Genomic DNA, 23,993 nt, shown 5'->3' with positions numbered 1-23,993 from the left:
CTTTTTTTGCCATTGACACCACATTTTAACTGTGTAGTAAAAAATAGCACAACCTTACTCCATTAGATAATACAAATCCCATTTACTTGACATGCTATTCTTCCTATCTGCCTATATAAATTCTATCCATTTCTCAAGATGCTAAAATCCTTCCAGTTCCAAATTAAATTAGTCTGTGAAACACCCTTCAAATTCTGCTTCATCCTTTGTAAGTCACCCTTAGCTGCTGTAGTTTCCGTGGTGTTCTCTAAACTTCTACAGCTATTGTGGTCTTGATCAATAAACTCTCAAATGGCACTTCTTCTTAGTTACTTAAACTTTTAAATATCGTATATACATTTATAAACTTTATCTATAAATATACATATTTTATTATACATTATATATTAGAATTATAAATTAATTATACAGATTATACTTGTAAGTTATATAATGTATATCTATATAATCTCTCTCTATATAGACTTCCTTTCCTATCTGTATGTCAAGATACTGTCCTAAAGTGCAGAACAATACTAAATATTTCCAAATACTCTTTTTCACAACACATCTCCAAATGAGGGCAATCACAAATGTTCAATAAATGATGTGTATTAACTTCATACTCATTGCCTTACTTCTAATTGGTAAACAATTTACTTGCAATAAGGAAATATGAAAATATTCAAAGCTTCTTCATGTGCTAAAGATTATGGGAAATAAAAGAAGGTTAGGTTGCATCCTATTCCAGACAGGTTCACAATAGAGTCAGAGTGACAAAATTACCTGATAAGAAATGTAGGAAATACTTGAGAGGACGTTACATTTTACAAAGAAGATAATAACACGAGAATTTCAGAGGCAGGAAAGTACGAGAAAGAGTCAGAAGAACCATCTCTTACAGTCATCCCCTCTTATCTATGTGGGATATGGACTAAGACCCCCAGTGGGTGCCTGAAACCATGGATAGTGCTGAACCCTATATATACGATGTTTTTTCCTGTACATACATATTTATTACAAAGTTTAATTTACAAATTAGGCACAGTAAGAGATTAACAACAAGAACTAATAATAAAATAGAACAATTGTAATAATCTATTAAGTTATGTGAATATGGTCTCTCTCGCTCTCAAAATATCTTACTGTACTGTATTCAACCTTCCTCTTGTGATGATGTGAGGTGATAAAATGCCTACATGATGAGATGAAGTAGGCATTGTGACGTAGAGTCAAGCTACTACTAACCTTCTGATGATAAGTCAGAAAGACGATCTTCTGCTTCTTGACTGTGGTTGACTAAGGGTTAATGAAACCAAGGAAAGCGTACCAGCTTTGTGGTATTCAGAAAATTGCTAAAGTACACTTAACCCCTGAATAACAAAAGTTTGAACTGCATGGGTCCACTCATATGTGGATTTTTTCAATAAATACAGTACAGTATTGTAAGTGGATTTTCTCTTCTTCATGATTTTCTTAACGCTTTCTTTCCTCAGGCTTACTTTATTTTAAGAATATAGTATATGATACATATAACACACAAAATATATATTAACTGAATATTTATGTTATCAGTAAGGTTTCTGGTCAGCAGTAAGCTATTAATAGTTAGGTTTGATGGCAGAGTGGGGGGAGTCAAATGCAGATTTTTGACTCTGTAGGAAATTAGAGCCCCTAATCCTCATGGTGTTCAATGGCCAACCGTACTTTGACTTTCAATGTGCTCATTCATAAGTGATGATAACACCTATCTTATCTATTTCAGGAGCCTGTGTAAAAAAATAAAAAGGGATATATATTAAAAGCTTTGGAAAACTATTTAAAGAACCGTGTACCTGTGAAGCATTATTGTTATTATAATCTGGATCTAGCTAAAGTTGTCTAGAATTCTAAGTGAGTCCTGAAATGTTTTTAAACATTTTTGAAAGTTACATTGTCAAGGGAGTAGGTACATAGCCTAAGAGTGGGAAAGAGTGCTAGCAAGAGAATACAGTAAAGAATGAATACCAAATTTCCAACAATCTAGAATAGAAAAGACTTTATTATATAATTTAGAGACTGAGATTGGGATATAGTTAGATAGCCCCACTGAAAAATGGCTTCTACCATCAGGTTGATGAGTTTAGACTTATCTAACAAAAATCACTGTAAGGTTCTGGGGCAGGGTACCAGATTATTAACATGATATTTTAGGAAGATGAATATAGTATATAGTAATATATAACCCAGAAAAGATGGAGACAGGGGAATCACCAGAAAACTATTCTAATTACTGAGGTAAGGAGAAAAAGGGGGAAATGGAGACTTATGATTTAAAAAAAGGAGAAGAAGCTCTTTAGTTTATTTGGGACAACAGCAGAGAAAAAAATGGGGAAAAAAGTAAGTTGTTGAAAAAAATGATAGATTTTGAGAAAAGTACAATTTTTGTAGGGAGCAAGAGTTGCAAATGTGTTCGCTAATAAACATTTGAATTTAAGGTGATGATGGGTCCAATTATACCACTAATCTCCGTGTGTGTTTTTTTCACCCCATACCACCAAGCAATTATTCAACACTCTTGGGGTATCCTACAATTCGACTCAGTTCTGGCATTATCGACCTAAAGGCAGCATCAGATCTCACAGGGCAAAAGCTCAGTCCCACAAGACTGCCTGCCCCCCCCCCCACACACACACACTTCAGGTGCCACCTGTCAACAGGTGTCACCTGTGTTTCTGACTAACTAGCTACAGACTGGAGATTCCAACCACTCCTTCCTTAAGTTTGATCAATTTGCTAGAGTGGCTCACAGAACCCAGAGAAACATCTAAATCACCAGTTTATTATAAAAGGATAGAACTCAGGAGAAGCCAGACGGAAGAGATGCCCTGGGAAAGGAAGGCATGGGGAAATGGTGCAGAACTTCCATGTTCTCTCAATGCACCACTCTTCTAGAACCCACCTGGACGCTCTTTGCATCCCATCCTTTTGGGATATTATGGAGGCTTCATTACATAGGCATGATTGATTAAATCATTAGTTACTGTTGACTGAACTAAATCCCCAGGCCCTCTCCCCCAGGTGGGGAGGGGGCTGGAATTTGGAAAGTTCCAACCCCCTAATCACAGGGTTGGCTTCCTTGCAACCAGCCCCCATCAGTAGAGGTTTTCCAAAAGTCACCTCACTGACAGAACAAAAGACACCTTTATTGTTCTCCTCACAAGAAATTCCAAGAGTTTTAGAAAATCTGCCAGGGACGGGGTCAAACACCAGTTACATATTTCTTATTGTAAATCACAATATCACAGTGGACTAATCAAGCAAAAATATCTTCAGTTGGCTGATAATTTGAGACCATAATTTAGTGTAGCGTTTAAGCAGGAGACAGGCATCAACTTTGTGACACTACACAATGAATCTATCCACCATTTCGTCTACTGTTTTTTCTGCTCTCTTCTACCCTCAGTTTAGCAGGCTGTAAATGGATGAATGACACAGTGTGATGTAGTTTAGGAATGACACTGTAACAGTGTTTCCTATATAAAGATCATATAATTGTTATGTTTTTATATCATCTTTGGTATATACTTGATAGGATATTTTGAAATCAGAGATGAATGAATGATGAGGTTCAGAACACACTATCCCAAAATATGACAATTTATCATACTGAAAATTTAACATGAAGGAATTTGAGGAACAGCAGATGTACAGAGGACTCTCTGCTTCTCCCCTGAAGCAGGTCATAAAACCTTCATGCGAGGAGTGCCTTCTTAATCCCAGAGGAAAAAACATCCTTACCTCAGAACATGGAGGGATACTGAGAGGAACAGGCCTTGCTAAGTTTCCCTCAGTTTATTACCCTTTGTTCATACCCTTTTGTCCTATTCCATTTTCCCAAAATTTTCTACCCTTCATCAAACTTAGTTAAAAAGCACTCAGGTTTAACCATTTTTTTCTGGTCTTCATTTCCTTACAAAGGCTCCCATGTCATGTAAAAGATACTAAATAAATGTATATGCTTTTCATTTGTTTTTTTTGTTTGACTAATTTATAGGATCCCAGCCAGAGAACCTAGAAGGGTAGAAAGAAAAAGATTACCTTTTTCCTCCCTTACAGGAACATCAGAATGGGGTTATCCCAGCTACTTATGTAAACCATGAAATGCTGGCAAGCTGACATTATGTTGAATTTCTAGCCAAGACCTAACCCTTCATTAAACAATCCCCTATATAAAGACAAATGGGAAATAGAAAATTACCTTTAAGTTGAATAGGATGAATTCATGATAAACTGGTGAGGACTTAAGATGAAAAGTAATATTTTTAATTAATTAATTATTTATTTTAGAGAGAAAGAGAGAGAGAGAGAGAGAGAGAGAGAGAGAGAGAGCAAGCAGGGGAGAGGGGCCGAGGGAGAGAAAGAGAATCTTAAGTAGGCTCCATGTGCTCAGCAAAGAGCCTGACGCAGGACTCGATCCCACGGTCTTGGAATCATGAATTGGACACTCAACTGACTGAGCCACTCAGGTGCCCCAAAAATGTAAGGTTTTTTAAGTGAGTATCACTAAAAATTAAGCTTTTTATATTGCATTAGAAAGTGTTTAAATGTTAAAGATAAAGTTCCTCAAAAAACAAAAGGTTTAATGATTTCTCTGTTCTTGATACTGCATTTAGTCTAAAAACAATTATAAGATGGGAAGAACCCTCAAAGATGATGAGAACAAGTGCATTTACAAATTCTATGAGTGTTATGATACTGGCATTTATTCCTCAAAGAAAAATTACCTTTTACTCAGTAAAATGTATGTTTAAATTCCTTTAAACCTGGAAGCTTTTAAAAAAATATATTTATCATTTCTGATATTCATTATTTTGGGGGGTTTTAAATTCAGACTTTTCATTAAATATGATGTTATGTGTAACAAGTACCCATTATATTTAGCTATAAACTAATAACATAGCCAAGAAATCCAGCTGTCAAAAACAAGAGATTTCATCACAAGAGATTTATATGGAGTTCTCCATATCTATACAACTTTTTCCTTCTACTGATCGGTAATCAATATCTAAGATGTTATATTTGAGTACATTTCTAGGTGGAAAATTTAGTAATCCCAGAACACACACACATCTCTGTCATTTGGTAAATGAAGAAACTGAGGCCCAAGAGTTATGTCACAGGCTTAGACTCTATCTGGTTAAGAGCTCTCTTTTGTCGGCAAAGTATACAACTCTCTCTATTTCACCCTAAAACAAATGGTAGTGACTGGGGTTATGTTGTTATTCTGCTGAATATTATTTACCGTATCCAAATGACTGAGGGATAAAAATTTAAATGCAGGCATATACTTATTTACTCTAGAGGTTTCTCAACCTCAGCCCTATTGACATTTTGGGCCAAATAATTCTTTGTTGTGAGGGACAGTGTTGTATACCACACAACATTTAGAAGCATGTCTGGCCTCTACGCACTAGATGCCAGTAGCACACTCACAATTGTGACAACCAAAAAAAATATCTCCAGACATTTCCAACCACTGGTCCAATGTTGGGAAGACAACCACTGAATCAGGCATTTAAAAAAATCAAACATATTTCTCATTTCATTTTATTTCACTATAATCATTTTGGAAACCCTCAGAATTTCCTACATAATACTCTAGCCCTAAACAACATGAAATGAGACTCACTAGAATGATCTTGAAGTGTTACATCTCCAACTGTAGGCTGTACCAATTATAGGATGTTGAGTAAGCAATGTCATGGTAGCTAATAACAATAAACTTAGACAAACACTTCCAAAAAGGAAACTTGAAAAACAGTGATAAAACCCGTGTTATTATTTTGATTCTCATGGATTCACAATTTTTAGACTTCCCATAAAACTTAGCTTCATTGGCACAAAAACAGACACATAGACCAATGGAATAGAATAGAAACCCCAGAACTAGACCCACAAACGTATGACCAACTAATCTTTGACAAAGCAGGAAAGAATATCCAATGGAAAAAAGACAGTCTCTTTAACAAATGGTGCTGGGAGAACTGGACAGCAACATGCAGAAGGTTGAAACTAGACCACTTTCTCACACCATTCACAAAAATAAACTCAAAATGGATAAAGGACCTGAATGTGAGACAGGAAACCATCAAAACCCTAGAGGAGAAAGCAGGAAAAGACCTCTCTGACCTCAGCCGTAGCAATCTCTTACTCGACACATCCCCAAAGATAAGGGAATTAAAAGCAAAAATGAATTACTAGGACCTTATGAAGATAAAAAGCTTCTGCACAGCAAAGGAAACAGCCAACAAAACTAAAAGGCAAGCAACGGAATGGGAAAAGATATTTGCAAATGATGTATCAGACAAAGGGCTAGTATCCAAAATCTATAAAGAGCTCACCAAACTCCACACCCGAAAAACAAATAACCCAGTGAAGAAATGGGCAGAAAACATGAATAGACACTTCTCTAAAGAGGACATCCGGATGGCCAACAGGCACATGAAAAGATGCTCAACGTCGCTCCTTATCAGGGAAATACAAATCAAAACCACACTCAGCTATCACCTCACGCCAGTCAGAGTGGTCAAAATGAACAAATCAGGAGACTATAGATGCTGGAGAGGATGTGGAGAAACGGGAACCCTCTTGCACTGTTGGTGGGAATGCAAATTGGTGCAGCCGCTCTGGAAAACAGTGTGGAGGTTCCTCAGAAAATTAAAAATAGACCTACCCTATGACCCAGCAATAGCACTGCTAGGAATTGACCCAAGGGATACAGGAGTACTGATGCATAGGGGCACTTGTACCCCAATGTTTATAGCAGCACTCTCAACAATAGCCAAATTATGGAAAGAGCCTAAATGTCCATCAACTGATGAATGGATAAAGAAATTGTGGTTTATATACACAATGGAATACTACGTGGCAATGAGAAAGAACGAAATATGGCCCTTTGTAGCAACGTGGATGGAACTGGAGAGTGTGATGCTAAGTGAAATAAGCCATACAGAGAAAGACAGATACCATATGTTTTCACTCTTATGTGGATCCTGAGAAACTTAACAGAAACCCATGGAGGAGGGGAAGGGAAAAAAAAAAAAGGAGGTTAGAGTGGGAGAGAGCCAAAACATAAGAGACTGTTAAAAACTGAGAACAAACTGAGGGTTGATGGGGGGTGGGAGGGATGGGAGGGTGGGCGATGGGTATTGAGGAGGGCACCTTTTGGGATGAGCACTGGGTGTTGTATGAAACCAGTTTGACAATAAATTTCATATATTGAAAAAAAAACTTAGCTTCATGACTTTTGTGAATCTTTTAGAAATTTTTCTGATATTGTTTCATATTATAAAATATGAAACTCTCTCCTTGTTCCACTTTTCTTCTTAAGTATGAGCTCTTATTCTATTTACTGAAAATATTCTTCATGATTCATTCCACATTGTTTAGATCCTTGGAGCATGAGGCTCTATAATTCTATTCCTTTTTCCTTCCTCCTACCTCACCCTTTCCAGTTCTTTTATTTTCCTCATAACATGAAATACTGCAAAAAGTAATCAGGGCACTACTGAGTTTTGGGGGCATAAATGATTATTGCTAATGCTATACAATGTTCTTTGCTTTTCATCCTGACCTTCAACAAATTTTCTGATGTTCTGAGCAAGATTCCGGACACTGCTGGGAAGATTCCAAGGGTCTTGCTTGATGTGAAGCCTTAACCTTTTTGGACAACTCAGCTTTGGTTCCATTTCCTGCTGAAATTCTAAATAAACACAGAAAAGCTCTTATAAGTTTCAACCATTTAGCAAACAGTTAATAAACCGGTAAGCTTCAGAATTCTCTTTCATTCCTGCCATCCTGGATTATTAGCATGGTGGTAATTTCTCTAGTTACATTACAGGAGAAAATTGGTTAAACCTAAAAAAAAAGTCAAACCTTACAATTATTTTCTTACAAATGTTTAAACCAAGGGAACAGTTTAGATTAAAAATTCTGTTTTCAATGTCCAAAACTAGAGGTCAGAAAGTGGTGGCTCTAGATCTTGGTCTGTTTGGCTGTTCTGTTTGCCAACACACATTCCAGAAACCCCTTCCCCCACCAATGGGCTACAACTAAGTAGGCACTTATGCTGGTTTCAGCAAAAGCAGTGCAACATCTCTTCAATTAACTCATTTCTATTCATTCTAGTCCCTATAGGAATTGAACATTTTAAACTTTCAAAGAAACTAAAAGGTCCTGTACTGACATTTTTATTACATTCAAAAATAACTAAACTGAATTAATATTAAGGAGATTTTGAAGCATGAGCAGCCATTGTCTTCTTAAACTATGCTTTTGCTTCATGACTATATTATTTCCCACTTTTGTTTCCCAATTGCTTCTAATAATGATTTTTTTTAAACCTTACCTTGTAATCCTTGCCCTGGTGTGAGGTACTTGGTTTGCTCAAAGGCCCTTACAACAGCTTGCCCTTTTAGGAGATTGGTAATCGAATCCACCTATCATAACAGCAGAGATTTCTGAAAGTTACATACTTCTCATAATATATAGTATACATTTCCAAGAGTAACTCTTGTAAAACAGCTTTGTCTTAGAGCCACAATTATTTTTGAAATCTCAGGATGCTTGCAAAAATCCACCTTTGAATAAAATATTGGAATAAACTCACAGATAATACTTGCAATATTTCCTACCACACCATATATTAATATAAAGTATAAATATATTTTATATGTTTACTTTACAAAAAGAGATTTCTAGAGTTATTAAAAAAACCCTAAAAGTCATCATAATCCTTCTCAAAGCAGTAAAAGCTTCTACATTATGAATTTTGGTTATGGATGGATATATATATATATATATATTTTTTTTTTTTTTTTTTTTTTTTTTTTTTTAATTGCAAAACACCCGGGGCACCTGGGTGGCTCAGTTGGTTAAGCATCTGACTCTTGATTTTGGCTCAGGTCATGATCTCACAGTTCATGAGACTGAACCCCATGTTGGGCCTAGTGCTGACAGCATGGAGCCTGCTTGGGATTCTCTCTCACTCTGCCCCTTCCTTGCTCTCTCTCTCTCCTTCTCTCTCAAATAAATAAACATTTAAACAAATTTTAAAAATGCAAAACACCAACACAAGCACTACAACAACCTTGCGCTCCTTAAAATTAGGAATAAAGTTAAGCAAGAAATGTCATGAAGAATTCTGAAAATAAATAAAATATACTAAAAGAATAATGCCTGTGTTTATAACTGTAACGTTTCCAAGAACCATAAAATACTTGATAGTCACAACAATCCTTTAGGTTGGTTGGCTGAAGAATCTTTATTCCCATTTTAAATTGTGGAAATTGAGGTACAGGGGGCAGAGGAACAGATTGAGGCCTTTCCATTTTTATTCCAAGTTCTTTTTACTCTGTCTACAGAAGGGACTCCTGACAGTTTGGCCTGTGGAAAAAAAGAAAAAATCATACCTGGCTGAAAAGATGCTCAAGACAACTGTGTATCTTGTCCTGTTTATCATGAGAAATGCGAACACTGAGGGGAAGCTCATCACCTGGATATAAAGATAAATCTTATGTTTAACATGCTAAAATATTTTAATATAAATAAAATAAGAAAATAATCTTTCAACATGAGCTCTTATTCCATCAAGTTCTTATATTCAGATAAGAGTCCCAAAAGACTCAATAGCAGTTAGAGTATCAGATGAATGCTCTTTGAAATGCAGGTGGAAACAGAGTGCCTCACAGGAACAAACACTGTATATCCCATGTCAACGATTCTTTCAAACGGTGCAGTTATCTAATGGTTACATAGTTGAAATAAACTGCGTATTTCCAAATTAAGATGTGTCCTAACCGGGCGCCAGGTCTTTGTTCTTACCACACTCCAACTAAGCTATTTGCAGGGTATTTCTAACTCTCAGTGTTTTCCTCACCATTCGTCTCCCCGCCACCCACCTCCAAGGCCAGTTCAGGAGCATCTACTGTCTCGGAAGTCCTCGCTTTCAAAGCCCGTCCCACCTCCTCCCACAATCAACGCCTAACGTTTTAGCACAACCCGTTGCCAGGGACCCTCGCATCCTTCACAGTACCACGAAACTTCCTAAGATACACATTCAGATCAGAATCCATTTGTTTCTCTCATCTCTTTTTAATTCACTGTTTACCATGGGCCCGCGACGTTAACTTTATCGAACACGTGCGACTGAAACGCAGTAGAGCGACAGCCAAGAATGCCTGACAGACGGTGAAAACGCAAGCCGATCCAAGGACTCCAGCCCTTAAAAGTACCCCCCCCCCGGAGGCCGAGCGTGGCCAGGTGCGGCCGGACGCACCTGAGTCCATCTCGTCGCTGTGGAGGTACGAGCTGCACTGGCTGCTGCAGATGCTGGTGAAAGACGCGATAGAGTTCCTGTTGCTGTTGCAGTCGCTGGAAAGAAGGAGGCACATGTCACTTTCGGGGCACATCTGCCAGCTCTTACTAGAGAAACGCACCCCGTCACAGTTCTACTTACTGACAGGTCTAACAGAAAATTACGAGAAAGAGAAATTTTGTTCAACTCGCGTTTTATCTTACGTTGAAAAAAAAAAATCTCCAATGCAGTCATACTTCAAGATGTCTTATGCCGCGTAAGCTACTCCTGAATGAACTTTTTTAAATGGGAAGTTAGAAAACGAGGAGTCCAGCTGCACCTCAAACTCTTCATAATCTATTTGACGCTATGTGTCTGTAGTTAATTTGCTGATAGAGACAAGGTCCTGTTTCCTGATCTCTGCCTTTCCACTCTTTCTGGGAGCTTTAAATTCTAACTCATCAACTGCACCCTGAGCTAACCCCAGAGAGGACCCACACCTTGTCCCCACCTCAGAGCTCAGCACGGGCTGCCACACCCGGGAAGTGCTCGGTAATCACTGTCCCAGGAAAGAGTGATTAAAAGGTTGGTGTGTGAATATGGACACGTTACAGATTTCAGGAAAGAGTCCACGAGGCAAAATATCTTTTTCCTCTCAGAATTGGTAAAAAGGACTTATTGAACTTTCAATTTACATTCAAAATTTCTATTTTAGCCTAGAGGGAGACTTTGAGGGTAATTTCAATTATCTGATAACTAGAAATTGAGGTAAGAAACTATTTTCAGATCTGTAATTTCCCACTGGAGAACAACCACAGGTTCCTATTAAACAGCCTACTGGTATCCTTTGAAGCGAAAAGTGAATGAAATGGTAAAAGTGGTTAATCTGGGTTCTATATTATTAAATCCCTAGGAATAATTAACTCTTACATATTCATTAAAATCCTTTTCACGTAGAAATTGGGACAGTACACTGGCTGAGAGACAAACTGTGAGCCAGACCACCTGGTTTCACAGGCAAATTATATAACTCATCTGGACTCAGCTTCCTTACACGTAAAATGGAGTTAATAGGAGAATGTGCCACATCAGGCCATGGTGGGAATTATGTGAAATCATCTTGTTTCCCCATGTGTCTGGTGAAAATGTTTTTAATGTTAGCTGTTAGTTTGTGCTAAACATCTCTGAGGAGAATAGCTTTAGTAATACTTACTTAGTGTCTTTTCATTGTAAACCACTGCATAACATATAACAGCAAATAAGAGTTTTTGTCTTCGATTAAGGTAAGTAAGGTAGGGGATGCTGAAGCGGCACATGTGGCACATGTGGTGGGTTAGGACAGCTGTCAATGAGGTGTCAGGTGACACAAAGATCGAAAGAATAAGCAACTCCAGTTAAGGAAGTTCACTGTAGGAGCCATGTTGGAGTCTGGTAGGAAGACAGACTTTGGAGGGTTGGTTGTGTCTCTCCCTAAAATTCACAGCTGGAAGTCTAACACTCCACACCCAGGAATATGATCTTATCTGGAGGAGGGTTTTCACAGACATAATTAAGTTAAAATGAGGTCATTAAGGTGGGCCCTAATCTAGTATGACTGGTGTCCTTAGAAGAAGGGGAAATGTGGACACACACAAAGACATAGGGCAAAGACGGCCATCTACAGCCAAGGAATGAGGCCTGGACCTGATCCTTCCTCCACAGACCTCCATAGACCCCCATAGAAGGGAAGGCCCCGTTGACACCCTGATCACAGACTTCCGGCCCCAGAACTGTCAGATAATAAATAAATAAACCTCTTCTGTTTAAGCCATCCAGTCCTTGGTACTTTGGTACAGCAGTCCTACCTACCAAGATTATGCAGAAAGCGTGCAAGGAAGGAAAAAATACACAAAGCTGGTCATGGAGGTGAGCAGGTGAAATTAGTCCAATTAGCTTGGAATTTAGAATATAACAAGCAAGGGGAGAAATACAACAAGAAGAACTCCTATTCACTATCCAATAGTCCAATAATCAGAAACAGATATTTGGAAAAAAAAGTTAACATAGGCTCAATTGGCTTATTTGCTATACATATTACATACTCTGTAACAAAACGAGTCCGCCAAGTTAGGTCCACAGAGCTGGAGAAAAAAATGCTTTTTCCAAATTACTAAGATTATGAAAAACCAATAATTGAAAGATTATGTGGAATCCCTATGCTTTCTCTGGGGTGGGTAACAGCCAGCGGTTATTTTGTGAGGGTAATAAATAAAAACGACAAAAAGTTTTTTCAAGATCTTTGTGGAAAATACAGAACCATATTTGACTGTGTTGATGAGATGAGTTCGAGGAATTAATGAATTACCTGTAAGAGTCTCTGTTGCTGATGGTGTCATGACCTGAATCTTCCTGCTCATCTCCCGCCATATTAAAACAGACTCGTTTGCTATTTCTTTCTCCCTTCTCGTTGTCACTGTCTGTTGGTCCTGTGCACTCTGATGTCTTACGTTCTAATTTAGGAGAATATGTTATGGAAGACAGAAGGCTGCAATGTGATATTAAGAAAAAATAAGTGCATGTTTTCAAACTGGCTGCTACGGATAACCTCCTTACTTGTTGAATATGATAGGCTTACAAACACTTCTAAGCTGTTTGTTTCACATAAAATAAGTATTTGATTGCATAAAAAAATGATCACACGGGGTGCCTGGGTGGCTCAGTCGGTTAAGTGTCTGATTCTTGATTTCAGCTCAGGTCATGATCTCAGTTTGTGAGACTGAGCCCCACATGGGGCCCATACGGACAGCATGAAGGCTGCTTAGGATTCGCTCTCCCAACTTCCCTGCCCTTCCCTGTGCGTGTGTGCAAGTGCACGTTCTCTCTCTCTCTCTCTCTCTCTCTCTCTCTCAAATAGATACTTTTTTTTAAAGTTCATACGAAGTTCACTTTTTCTTCTCAGAATAATGGAAACAGCACACAATTTAGACTAGAAAACTGTGTTCAAATCCCAGTTCTGCCACTCACTAGTTTTGTTACCACAGAAAAACTAGGATAGTTCTCTCTGACATCCACAATATGGGGAAAATAAGAACTCGCCCAAATGAAATGAGAATATGTTCCTGTACATAATGCGTGTCACCTCTCTCCCCTAGCCATTATCACCACTATTGCTGCCACCTGAAAATACCTGGAAAACTTTACAGTGCTACCCAAATATTAAAATAAACACTAAATGTGCTTAAATATCCTCACTGGCTTTCCCTCAGATATGAAAAACCCATCTATCCATCTACCCCTGCCTTGGGCTTCTCCCAGGCTTTCTCTCTTTTGACAGAGAGAATATCGTGTGGTCAATCCTTTCTCACTGTTCATACAAGTGATAATGTCATAAGACATTAAACAGAGTCACACACAATATAAGGATAGGAGGCAGCAGGGGCTACCCCATATCATCCACACTCTAGTCACGATGATGCATCACGAATCTACCCAAATGAAAAGTTCTCCCACTTGGCTCAAGACTAACAACACAACCTTGAGCCAAGTGGGAGATGCCAGATTCTGAACTGGCATCATACTTGATGTGCACTTTGAGTAGCACGGATTCCATCACTCCAGACTTGAATGTTTGCCTGTAAAAAGTTTCTGTTAGTACTCACTCAAAATTATGAAAACATGGAATCAATCTGTGATCAAACAAAATGCTGTAAAACTTGCAAAACGAAGTGAACCATATCTTATGAAAGGGCTCCTGCATGGCTTCCGCAGCCAACAATCATCTTCTCGCCAAGTAGTGATGGCATTCTGTTCTAATCAACAGCACAAATGTACAGATCTTCACGCTCATCTTTCCATAGCAAGGTCATGGCTGTTTTATTTCAAGACTATGAGAATGTCTTATACTTTCCATGGATAACCCACAGTGCCATGCACTGAGTAAATACTTAAGAGAATTCGCTAATTACTTAATTAGACGTTATCTATTGTACCATGCATTGTTATTGATGCTGTGCATACAGCAGTTTACAAAACATGGCCCCTGTCCTCCTGGAGCTTGGGTTCTCCTGGGAAGAAACCAACTATAAACAAGTAAACTATATAGTGTATCGCATGGTGACAAATGTTAAGAAGGAAAATAAAGAAGGGGAAGAAGCTGGAGCTGCAACTTTAAATAGTGTAGTCAGGGAAGGTCTCACTGGGATATGACATTTGAATAATATTTTGGCATTTTATACGTTTTAGATACCAGTGAAAATCAGGGGGCTGGGTTACATTGCTCAATGTAGGCACTGTGAAGCTATAAATTATTTTAAACAGAGTTTTCTTATTTGCAAAGATACTTTTATGTCTTGGAAGACAGATGTGTATTTATTCACTCCTTCTACCCAAAAGCTTAAAACATTAGATTAACTCCAATTACCCAAAGCCTATACTGCACAGACAGATGAACTCTGAATACTAAAGAGGAAGGAGATGCAGGAGTTCTCATTTTGCAAGGAGTACTCTGTGCTTTATGTATCTTTTAAATTAAAAGTCATGGGGCTGAGCATACTCATTTTTTTTCAAAGTCATATGAATTATATCCACATATTTGCTCTTCATTTTAAACAGCTGCAGTGATGCCTGCACTGACCCTGTGGGAACAAATGTTAGGCTAACAAACAAATGACAGAAAACCTGTGTTTCTGACACCACGTCTTTGCATAAAATTTCTAGATCCTTAAACTAATAACGCATAAAGCTTTAATATTTGTGCATATGGAAATAGTTTGCTTTTGCTCATATACGATATTAAGCTACCTAGTACAGGTCCATTAATTCTAAGTTAAAGTCTCAAGCAGGCCAATCTCCTTCTCACACCCTTGATGAATAAAGATTTTTGTATATACTATCTGGCATCAACCTGTGTGTTTTTCTGTTAAACTGAGACTTAAATATCATCATCTGTATCATTTTCATCAGACCTAACATTTGTTGAGCTCTTATGCCAGTCACCATGCTAAGAACTTAATAGGTATTAAATTCATTCAATCCTAAAACTCCTTTATGAAGTAGGTATTACTATGATGATGATGATCCTCATTTTAGAGATGGGGTGAGTAAGACACACTCTTATATACATATACTGTGCAAATTAAGAAGCACATCCCCTCCCTGCATATCATTTATACATGCTGGAGGGAGGAAGGGGGTCATTAGTGTTGATCACCACATCCCAGTCCTCCTGGACACATGACTGGGTGGCCTCCCCTACCCTATGATGGTAAGAACGACCACGTAACTGGTTTCCACCAGTATGGTGTAAAAGTGGAGGTGCCAGGAGTCCCTTTTAGGTGCCGGTCTTTAAGCCAGTGTGCAGCCTACCTCATTCCCTCTTGCTGGTGTGACAATCAGAGTCACTCCTACTGATGGGGGCTCTGTCAGTCTGAACTCTGAGTGAGGTCAACGTGGAGTGGAAACCCTGTGACCCAGATGAGCATGGAGAGAAAGCCTCTCGCTTTAAGTCCGTGGGGCTTTAGAGTTTTGTTAGCATCAGAAAAAAAAAAACCAGTTGTGTAGAAAGGCAGATATCTGGAAGAATGATATATGTGACTGGGATACAGGAGTATCTACTTTATCCTGGGGAAGCTGATCTCCACAGATCGGCCTTTAGCCTGACACCTGAATGCCTAGAAGGCTAGCTGCAGACCTCAGGAGCAGTGCTAACCAGGCAGAGGTTTGTCATGTTCCAGGATCAGAAAAAGGCTAGAGCAGCTGGAACTCGGGGAAATGGGTTTGGACAGGCTGACAGGGGCAGGCTGTGGAGGGCTACACAGGCCACAGTGATGTAGTTGATATTATGCTAATGGCATTGCAATGCAATTAAATGGTTTTAAGCAAGGAACTGGCATGATTTACGTTTATAGATCCTTCTGGCATCTGCTGAACGTAGAATGCATGAGAGGGACATAGCTGGAAACTCCCACAGTGGACGCTAGTGAGGAGACAATGGTGACCCCAGTCTAAGGTGATGGAGCGGATACATTCTGAGGTATAACTGACTGAACTTGACAAGGTACTACAGGCGAAGCGGGAGGAAAGAGAAGAATCAAAGGTAAGACCCAGATTCTGGCTTGCAGGCCTGCAGACATGGGGAATACCTGACTGAGAAGAGGGAAGACTCTCATGTGGAAGGAGTCAAAGTAGGTTTAGTACCAGGAAATCTAGAATTCGGTTTTGGAAACATACTGAAGTTAGAGATTTAATGTGATATGTCCCTGTGTTTCATAACCCACATTACAGAGGGACTGTGGGAATAAAATCAAACAGTGTGTATACTAATACAACTGTGCCTGGCACCTAAGCCCCTACAATACACGTTAGAGCTCATGAAGCTATGCCCTCTTTTCATACATTTAAGAGCAAAATGCTTGGGAAAACCTCAAAGATAATTCCACTGTCGGCCCTACCATGCCTACCTGCAGGCCCAGCTCATTAAGGGTCCCACAATGCCATTTGTTGATCATTCAGTCTGGGGCATTTGCACCTGTAAAATGCAGTCTGTTCTCAGCTTTCCTATCTTCACTAGCCCTCAGTACTCTTTATTCATTCCTTCCCTGACAGAATACACAAACCCTGCATCTTAAAGTCCCGACGATGGTTTGGATTATCCGCAGATTATCCTTTACTTAGGTCTCATACCTACGTGTCATTAGTCAGAAAATAGCCCATGCAATGGCCATTTAGCTTCAATGAGACAGGAATCACAGAATTTTGAATAAGTTCATAACGTTACCTTATTTCATGTTTATAGACAACAAATATGTCTCTAGTTCCATCTCTGGATCTGACTGAAGTAGGAACATTTACTGGGATGTCTATGCGTTGAAGAGAATTTTATTTCTAGAAGGGTTCCCAAGTGGCAGGGGAAGCAGACAAGCTCAGTACCAAGCCCTTTCACAGGAATGAATGATTTCCAGAAAGGCCAGCAATGAGGTGTTATGAGGCAATTCCTCTTAAAACTTGGCAAAGTATCAGAGATCTGCTTCTCCACTCTGCAGAGGCATCTCTGTCTGACCAAGAATAATTACTACATGGTGAGAAAATTGTTGGGTAACTAGCTTTTCAAATAATTTGTCAAGCTCGACTGCACTGCAGTATCTCTGAATGGGGCAACAGGGATTCCAGGCAGTTGGACAACTGCACTGTTTTAAAATGATTATGCTGCACATTGAATTACATGGAACATATTTATATTTAGAATTAAATTATATGGTGCACACAGAGAAGACCAAGGAAGTTTCTCAAATCACTTACTCATTTCATGTCATTTTCCTAATAAACACGCACAGTAAGGTAAAGGGTTTTAGAGTGGGAAAATCTTAAGAAAAACAGTAAAAATAAGTAATTATTTTAAGTAGTTTTGGCTAATAAAAATAGCCTAACTTCTTTCTTCAATGAGTGCTTTAAATATAAAGCATTTTAAGCCAGGTAAAGGGAGCCCTTTGGCTCTAACCACTTTCTTAAAAATGTATCCACATTAGCTAAAGTTAAAAAAAAAAAGTAAATTAACAAAGACAGATGAAGTCTGGACAACTGCCAGTAAGTGCTGAGTAGTCAATGCATTAGAGGCCTCGTCTCCAAGGTAGTGTCCACGTAGGCACATCAATACTCCTGCCATTGGTAAAGGACTCATCTGAAGAGCAGGAATAATCACTCTTGGACTAACTGGCAGTATGGGATCGGTCCAGATGTTCTCCTAAAATCCCTCTGAGAGCTAGGATTCGTGATTCAGTGCCACAATTTATTGCTTTATTAACAAAGATTCTTACTCTGTGTACTTCCTAAATACTTTAAGGGGGAAAAACTGGTTTCTAAAATACAACATATCATATAATAAAATTCCATTTATTAAATAAAACAAAATACAATGCCCTAAGATATTAACTTATGTGTCACATGAGTGATTCTCACACAATCCAAAGTATGATACCATTCCCTAAAAATAACCACCCATTCTCTTAGCAACCCCAAACTATTTAATTCATCTGTAAATGGGACAGTCACAATATAATACACCAGTGCTATACGTAGTTTTGAGAACTAGTGTATTAGACACAAGAAGGCAGGATTTCCAGTCTAAATTAACTCATAAAAATGTCAGAACAAAGCAGCATAGTAAATAGTAACTATCTAAAGATAACCTTAGAAATATGATACATCTCATATGGTGATCCTTATCTCTAAATTTCAAAGATATAAGAGATCATGTCAATTAAGATTGTATTAGTATAATGTCCAATGACCAAAAAAAAAAGGCTTAGAATAAGTTCTAAATATTTTATGTCAAAACTGAATTATCCAAGGAAGTGTGGGATAATGTGTGTGTAGATTAAACAATACACACCCAATAGCAATCTTAATCTATAACCTAATAAAGAGAGTACAATAAGAAGGGGATAATGTGTCTATACCATTTTCAGAATTCTACTAACTTCAGATATACTCAGCAATTTCAACTCCTTGAAAGATGAGCAAGTATGATGTTAAGCACTGCCTGATGACTTTTTGTATTAATTTTTATAATTTTCATCACAAACTTGTAATGTGTTATTATTCTTCATCCTGTTTAACACATGACTAACCAAGCTATCACAAAGCCCATGTTGTTTTGACCATACAGAGTTGTCTTGACTACCTGTGAAGCATCATCACACAGCGAGACCATCCCACAGAGTTGAGGCAATTGTCCAACCATCAAATTTTAAAATAAGAATCGGAGTTGACCTCTTTGAAAAAGTTTTTTTTTTAACTTTTTTAATGTTTATTTATTTTTTGAGAGAGAGACAGAGTGTGAGGGAGGGAGGGGCAAAGAGGGAGGGAGGGGCAAAGAGAGAGGGAAACAGAGAATCCAAAGCAGGCTCCAGTCTCTTAGCTATCAGCACAGAGTCTGACACAGGGCTGGAACTCATGAACTGCAAGATCATGACCTGAGCTGAAGTTGGACACTTAACCGATTGAGCCACCCAAGCACCCCTGGAAAAGTTTTAATTAACTACCTCTGTTTCTCTGTTTCTTGGTAAAAATTTCCAAATGACCGGCATAGCTATTTGAGTTAGTGCTTAGTAAACCATTAATTCAATCAGAAGGAAAAAAAAAAAAGGTTGCTGGTCATTGGTCCTATGGATACATAATTTTGCATTTACTTATTTAACAGGCATGTTAAAGATGTTATATTTTATATTTTTCCATACACATCTATTGAGTGCATATATATCAAATACCGTGTTCTGTTCCATAAAGCATACAAGGAGATCCCTATACCGAGTTGGTACTCTTTCAATCATTATTTTTCAATTTACTATTTGCACATTGAGATTTATTTAGTGTCTTCTAGAAGACAGGATTTTGTTCATCTCTTCTCTGGTATTAAATGCTTCCTTAAAATATATATCTATATATTTATCATGTTATATCATTTTTAAGGTATTGGAATAAAGAGGATCTATGTGATTTACACATACACACATACACACACACACTCGTACATTTCTAAAAATGAAAGAGAATGATGGATGTTCAAAAAAGTCACATTTTCTATAGCTATTTTATTAGGCACAGTTAAAAGTACAGTAAATAAAATACTTACTCATCAATTTGACAAACACACATCTCCACCTCTTTCAGTGCAGTCTGAAGTTTGCCCAACAGTTTCTGATAAATATCTTGAGTTTCTAGGTCTTCCTCTTTTAACAAATATCGGAGCCCATGTCCATCCTGCTGTCCCAGAGACAGACCTGAAGGGGCTGCCATTGTTGTGATTGTGTGTTGAATGTACACCATAGGGCTCAGTTTCCCTGAGGAGTTAACATTATTCCAGAACAATATTTATGACCTTTGACTTACAGTAACGATCCAATGCAATTCATTCTAGATACCCAAGCTAACATAAAATAAAATGCCAATCCGATGCTGAATTTAATTCAGGAATTAAAGCTTCTGGGAGTTGTGATTAAAATATGATTCCATCTCATACCCTAGTGTGACGGTGTGGAGTGGCCCTGGGCTGAAGCAGCTCCTCCTGTATTTTTCTCAGTTATGGGGCCACTTCAGACTCGTCATTTTCACAGCAGGATAAGCTGTGTCTATCATACATGTGAGGAAGGCAAGAACAACCACTCTTCTTAGAGAAAAAATAATAAAAATGAATAACTCCATTTTCATTTGATAAATGCTTATGTATAATTATCCAAATGAAAATAGAGAGGATTCCTGTCTTTATAAAATTCAGACTTGTTTGCACACAGAGGAATCTATCATATTTCAGGGATGCTGGAATAGTTAATAATTGCCTAAAGTACTTTTCATGATTTAAGAAAATCTCAAAAGCTAACATACCTTGCTCAGATTTATTTTCTTTATCAAGAGAATTATGCTTCCTACTATCCAGCTGAACACCAAATGCACTCCCCAGAGAGGTTGATGTTTTGGGATAGGAAACTTCCATTATGTTGACATGGCAGTTGGTAGGGCAGAAATCACTGCTGTGTAATGGGGAAATTTTAGATTTGGCCTGTTTAAAGGTGGGCCAGGCTCTATTCTTCAGTACCCGTGAAAACTGTAAATTAAAGAATAAATAAAAAGCAGTTGAACACACAGCAACAACTCAAACACTTCACTTCCATCATATGTAACAAAATATTAAAAAATTAAATCATGTCAAGTGGAATTAGTGAAACAAATTTTACGTTGTTGGAAACGAAGTCATTATTTTAAAACCCGCACATTCATAATAAAGCAAAGCAATATTGGCAACAAATGCATAGGATTCTTTTGAAACTCTGATTACAAGTTAGATGCTAAGAGACTTTTTTTTTAAGTTTATTTATTTATTTAGAGAGAGACAGAGACAGTGTGAGCAGGGAAGGGGCAGAGAGAGAATCCCAAGCAGGCTCCACACCATCAACACAGAGCCCAATGTGGGGCTCCAACTCATGAAACTGTGAGATCATGACCTGAGCTGAAACCAAGAGTCAGATGCTTCACTGACTGAGCCACCCAGGTGCCCCTAAAAGAAATAAATTTTAAGTGACCAATCCCACTTACTAGGAGTCAGATCCACAGACTGCTAGCAGCTGAGAATCCGACAGAGAAATCATATTGGAATCCAAGGATATGCAGATAGGAACACAATATTTAAAGTGAGGCAAAGCGGCAGAAGAGGACAGCTGTCAGGTGAAGAGTGGATTATTCCAAACATTGTCAGAAAGCCAGTCCAAACCTGAGTCTCAGAACAGGTGAGACAGCAGGTGTGGTGGTGTTGACCCAGAAGGTCGGGACAACAGGCAGAAACAACTATACTTCCCATATCTCCTGCTAAGAACTGCTGAGCACCTGGGTCAGGATCAGCCTGAAGACTGGTGTGGACTCTGCTTTTATGCCACTGAATAAAGTGACACTCAAGGGATCTGCATGACTTCCAAGAACTGCCACTCCACAACTTCGAACCTTGTAATTCAAATCCATCTAATTCTTGCCATGGTCTATACAGCCACCCAAAGTCTGATCTGCACCTAGGTTATCATCTCAAGCTCTTCTCCCCTTGCTCCCTGGGCTCCTTGTTGCCTTCACCCAGGCCTTCTTACATACCATCTACTCATTCTAGGTCTTTGTACAGACTGTTCGGAGTACTGTGCCCAGAGTGTTCTTCTTCCTTCATTGCCAAACTTACTTCTATGCATTTTCAAGTTCTATGAAATCAGCAGGCCTACCATGAGCCTTCATCTAGGTCCAACTTCCTTGGCTAGGTTATAGCACATTGTAACCCTCCTTACAATTATGAATAATCTTCTTATCTCTATCTCAGTGGGTGGTAAATTCTATGAGGGTTATACCTATGTCTGTCTTGTGCACCTCATGGACTTGAACTGGATTATACTTTCAAAATCAAAGGACGGAGAGCCACCGGCTACGTATGTTTTAGTTACACTTAGGTTATTTATAACTTATGTGATGGTGGGCAAGTCACTGTCCTTTTACCATTCCTAGTAAAATAAAGAATACGGATAAAATAATCTCTGTGCTCTCTTCTTGCTTGAAAACAATAAGCAGATCCTATTTATTTATACTACTAGTGAGTAGTAATTTGGGCACTGAAAGATTAAAAATTAAGACTAACACTGGTTACCATGCAACTTTTCTAGGTTAAATTAAAAAATAAAGACATAATACCAAAAATCACAACTTACAAGCTCATCATCAGAATATGAACTATTTTATCTACATATTAAACTGTGCTTTCAAATCACATGTCTGAAGCTATGTAGCTCAGCAAAGTATAAGCACACAGTAGCAATTAAAATGGAAGTGGACTGAAATGCAGAAAACTGCCAACAAAGTTAGTAACAAACTTGATAATAATGGTATAGTGATAATATCCTAACCACTAAAAGAGTGGAAGTAATTTAGAGAATTAATGTTCTATCCCCTCACTTTAATAATAAAAAACTGTGACCTGAAGACTCATCTGGGAAAGACCTCAAATTGGGAAAGACGCAAACTTGCAGTGAGAAGGTCTTTTCTGTTGCAGTCGCGGGATAAGGCCCCACGGTACACACAAAGGCACAGAAATCAATTTTATCGTGGCACAGCATCGACCATAATAGATAGATATGCTTCTTTTGCCTTCTTTCACTTTAACCTTTTACCTACTTATTGAAAAATATAAAGAGAAGCATCTATTCCAGACTCGCACTAAATGCTGAAGACACAGCCCTTGCCCTCATGGAGCTCATGGTCTAGTAGGGGACACAGGTGAAAATAATATAATATTCTTATATGTAACATATTATTACAAGTATATGTAATGTACATGTATAAATATATGTACAACTATATGCGTCTATAACAATTATATAATAAATATGATAGCCAGGACAATTAGAAATTTGGTAAGTGCTAGGAAGGAAGTGAACAGAGCGATGGGCTGTGGTGTTACTAGAGCGATCAGGTAGACAAGGGGGAATGCTGCCTTTCTAGTGCAACCAGTTTCCAACATGCACCGCAGTACAAACGCCCGTGGACACAGTCTGTTTCTTCTCCCCATACACTCAGGAGGGGTGTGCAACCATGCCCAAATGGCTGGAACTCTTTCAAAGAGTGTCAGAGAGGAAACGTCTTTGCTTGCCTCTCTCAGAGAAGAAAGAGGCTTATGAAAGCAGTGCTGTCTTCCATCCAAGGGTGTCCCTAGGAAAGGGGGAGGTGCAGGAGGCACTCCACAGTCATGGGTCCTAGAAATGTGCTAAATACATCAAAAATGTACTCCTAGAGGGCATGCCCTAATATTTAATTGTGACACCTTCCTGTAACACACCTAAAGTGAGCAAGGCACAGTTCCTGTGACTGTAGAACGCGCACGGGAATGTGTTCTAGCCTGGCCACACGGTGGTAAGTGGCCCTGCCAACATGAACCTGGCGTCTTGTCTGGAAACATCAAAAAGAACACTGAACTCGTTAATCTGCTTTGGAGAAGCACACAAAGAAAGATAAAAAAAAGCACTATTTTCCATAAACAAAAATTGCAATTTTGCAATAAAGAAATATACAGGGTTTAGGGGAAGGTGAGCTGGCATGGACAGCATTTTAGGCCTCTCATGGATAGCGTAGCCCACTTATCCCCACCTTTATTCATCCATCCAACAATTACACATCGAGGATTTTC

General features: G+C 38.5%; 1 protein-coding gene across 5 annotated transcripts in view; it reads right to left on the bottom strand.

Annotated features, from left to right (window-relative positions):
- The window catches only part of PREX2 (phosphatidylinositol-3,4,5-trisphosphate dependent Rac exchange factor 2), a 292,133-nt gene that overhangs the window by 99,963 nt on the left and 168,177 nt on the right, over window positions 1-23,993 (bottom strand). For all 5 annotated transcript variants that reach the window (XR_008419975.1, XR_008419974.1, XR_008419973.1 and 2 more), the window contains 7 exons: window positions 20,672-20,891; window positions 19,923-20,130; window positions 12,660-12,839; window positions 10,298-10,392; window positions 9,432-9,514; window positions 8,369-8,459; window positions 7,595-7,723 (listed from right to left, as the gene is read on the bottom strand). Coding sequence is in view for 2 of the 5 variants with exons in the window: in XM_019453224.2 (XP_019308769.1) it covers window positions 7,595-7,723; window positions 8,369-8,459; window positions 9,432-9,514; window positions 10,298-10,392; window positions 12,660-12,839; window positions 19,923-20,130; window positions 20,672-20,891 (1,006 nt within the window). In the remaining 3 variants the exon portion in view is untranslated. The remainder of the gene's footprint in view (window positions 1-7,594; window positions 7,724-8,368; window positions 8,460-9,431; window positions 9,515-10,297; window positions 10,393-12,659; window positions 12,840-19,922; window positions 20,131-20,671; window positions 20,892-23,993) is intronic.

Source organism: Panthera pardus, unplaced genomic scaffold (genome assembly GCF_024362965.1).
Source record: "Panthera pardus isolate Hobbes unplaced genomic scaffold, ASM2436296v1 HiC_scaffold_7, whole genome shotgun sequence".
Lineage (NCBI taxonomy): Eukaryota > Metazoa > Chordata > Mammalia > Carnivora > Felidae > Panthera > Panthera pardus.
This window is presented reverse-complemented; position numbering and strand designations above follow the sequence as displayed.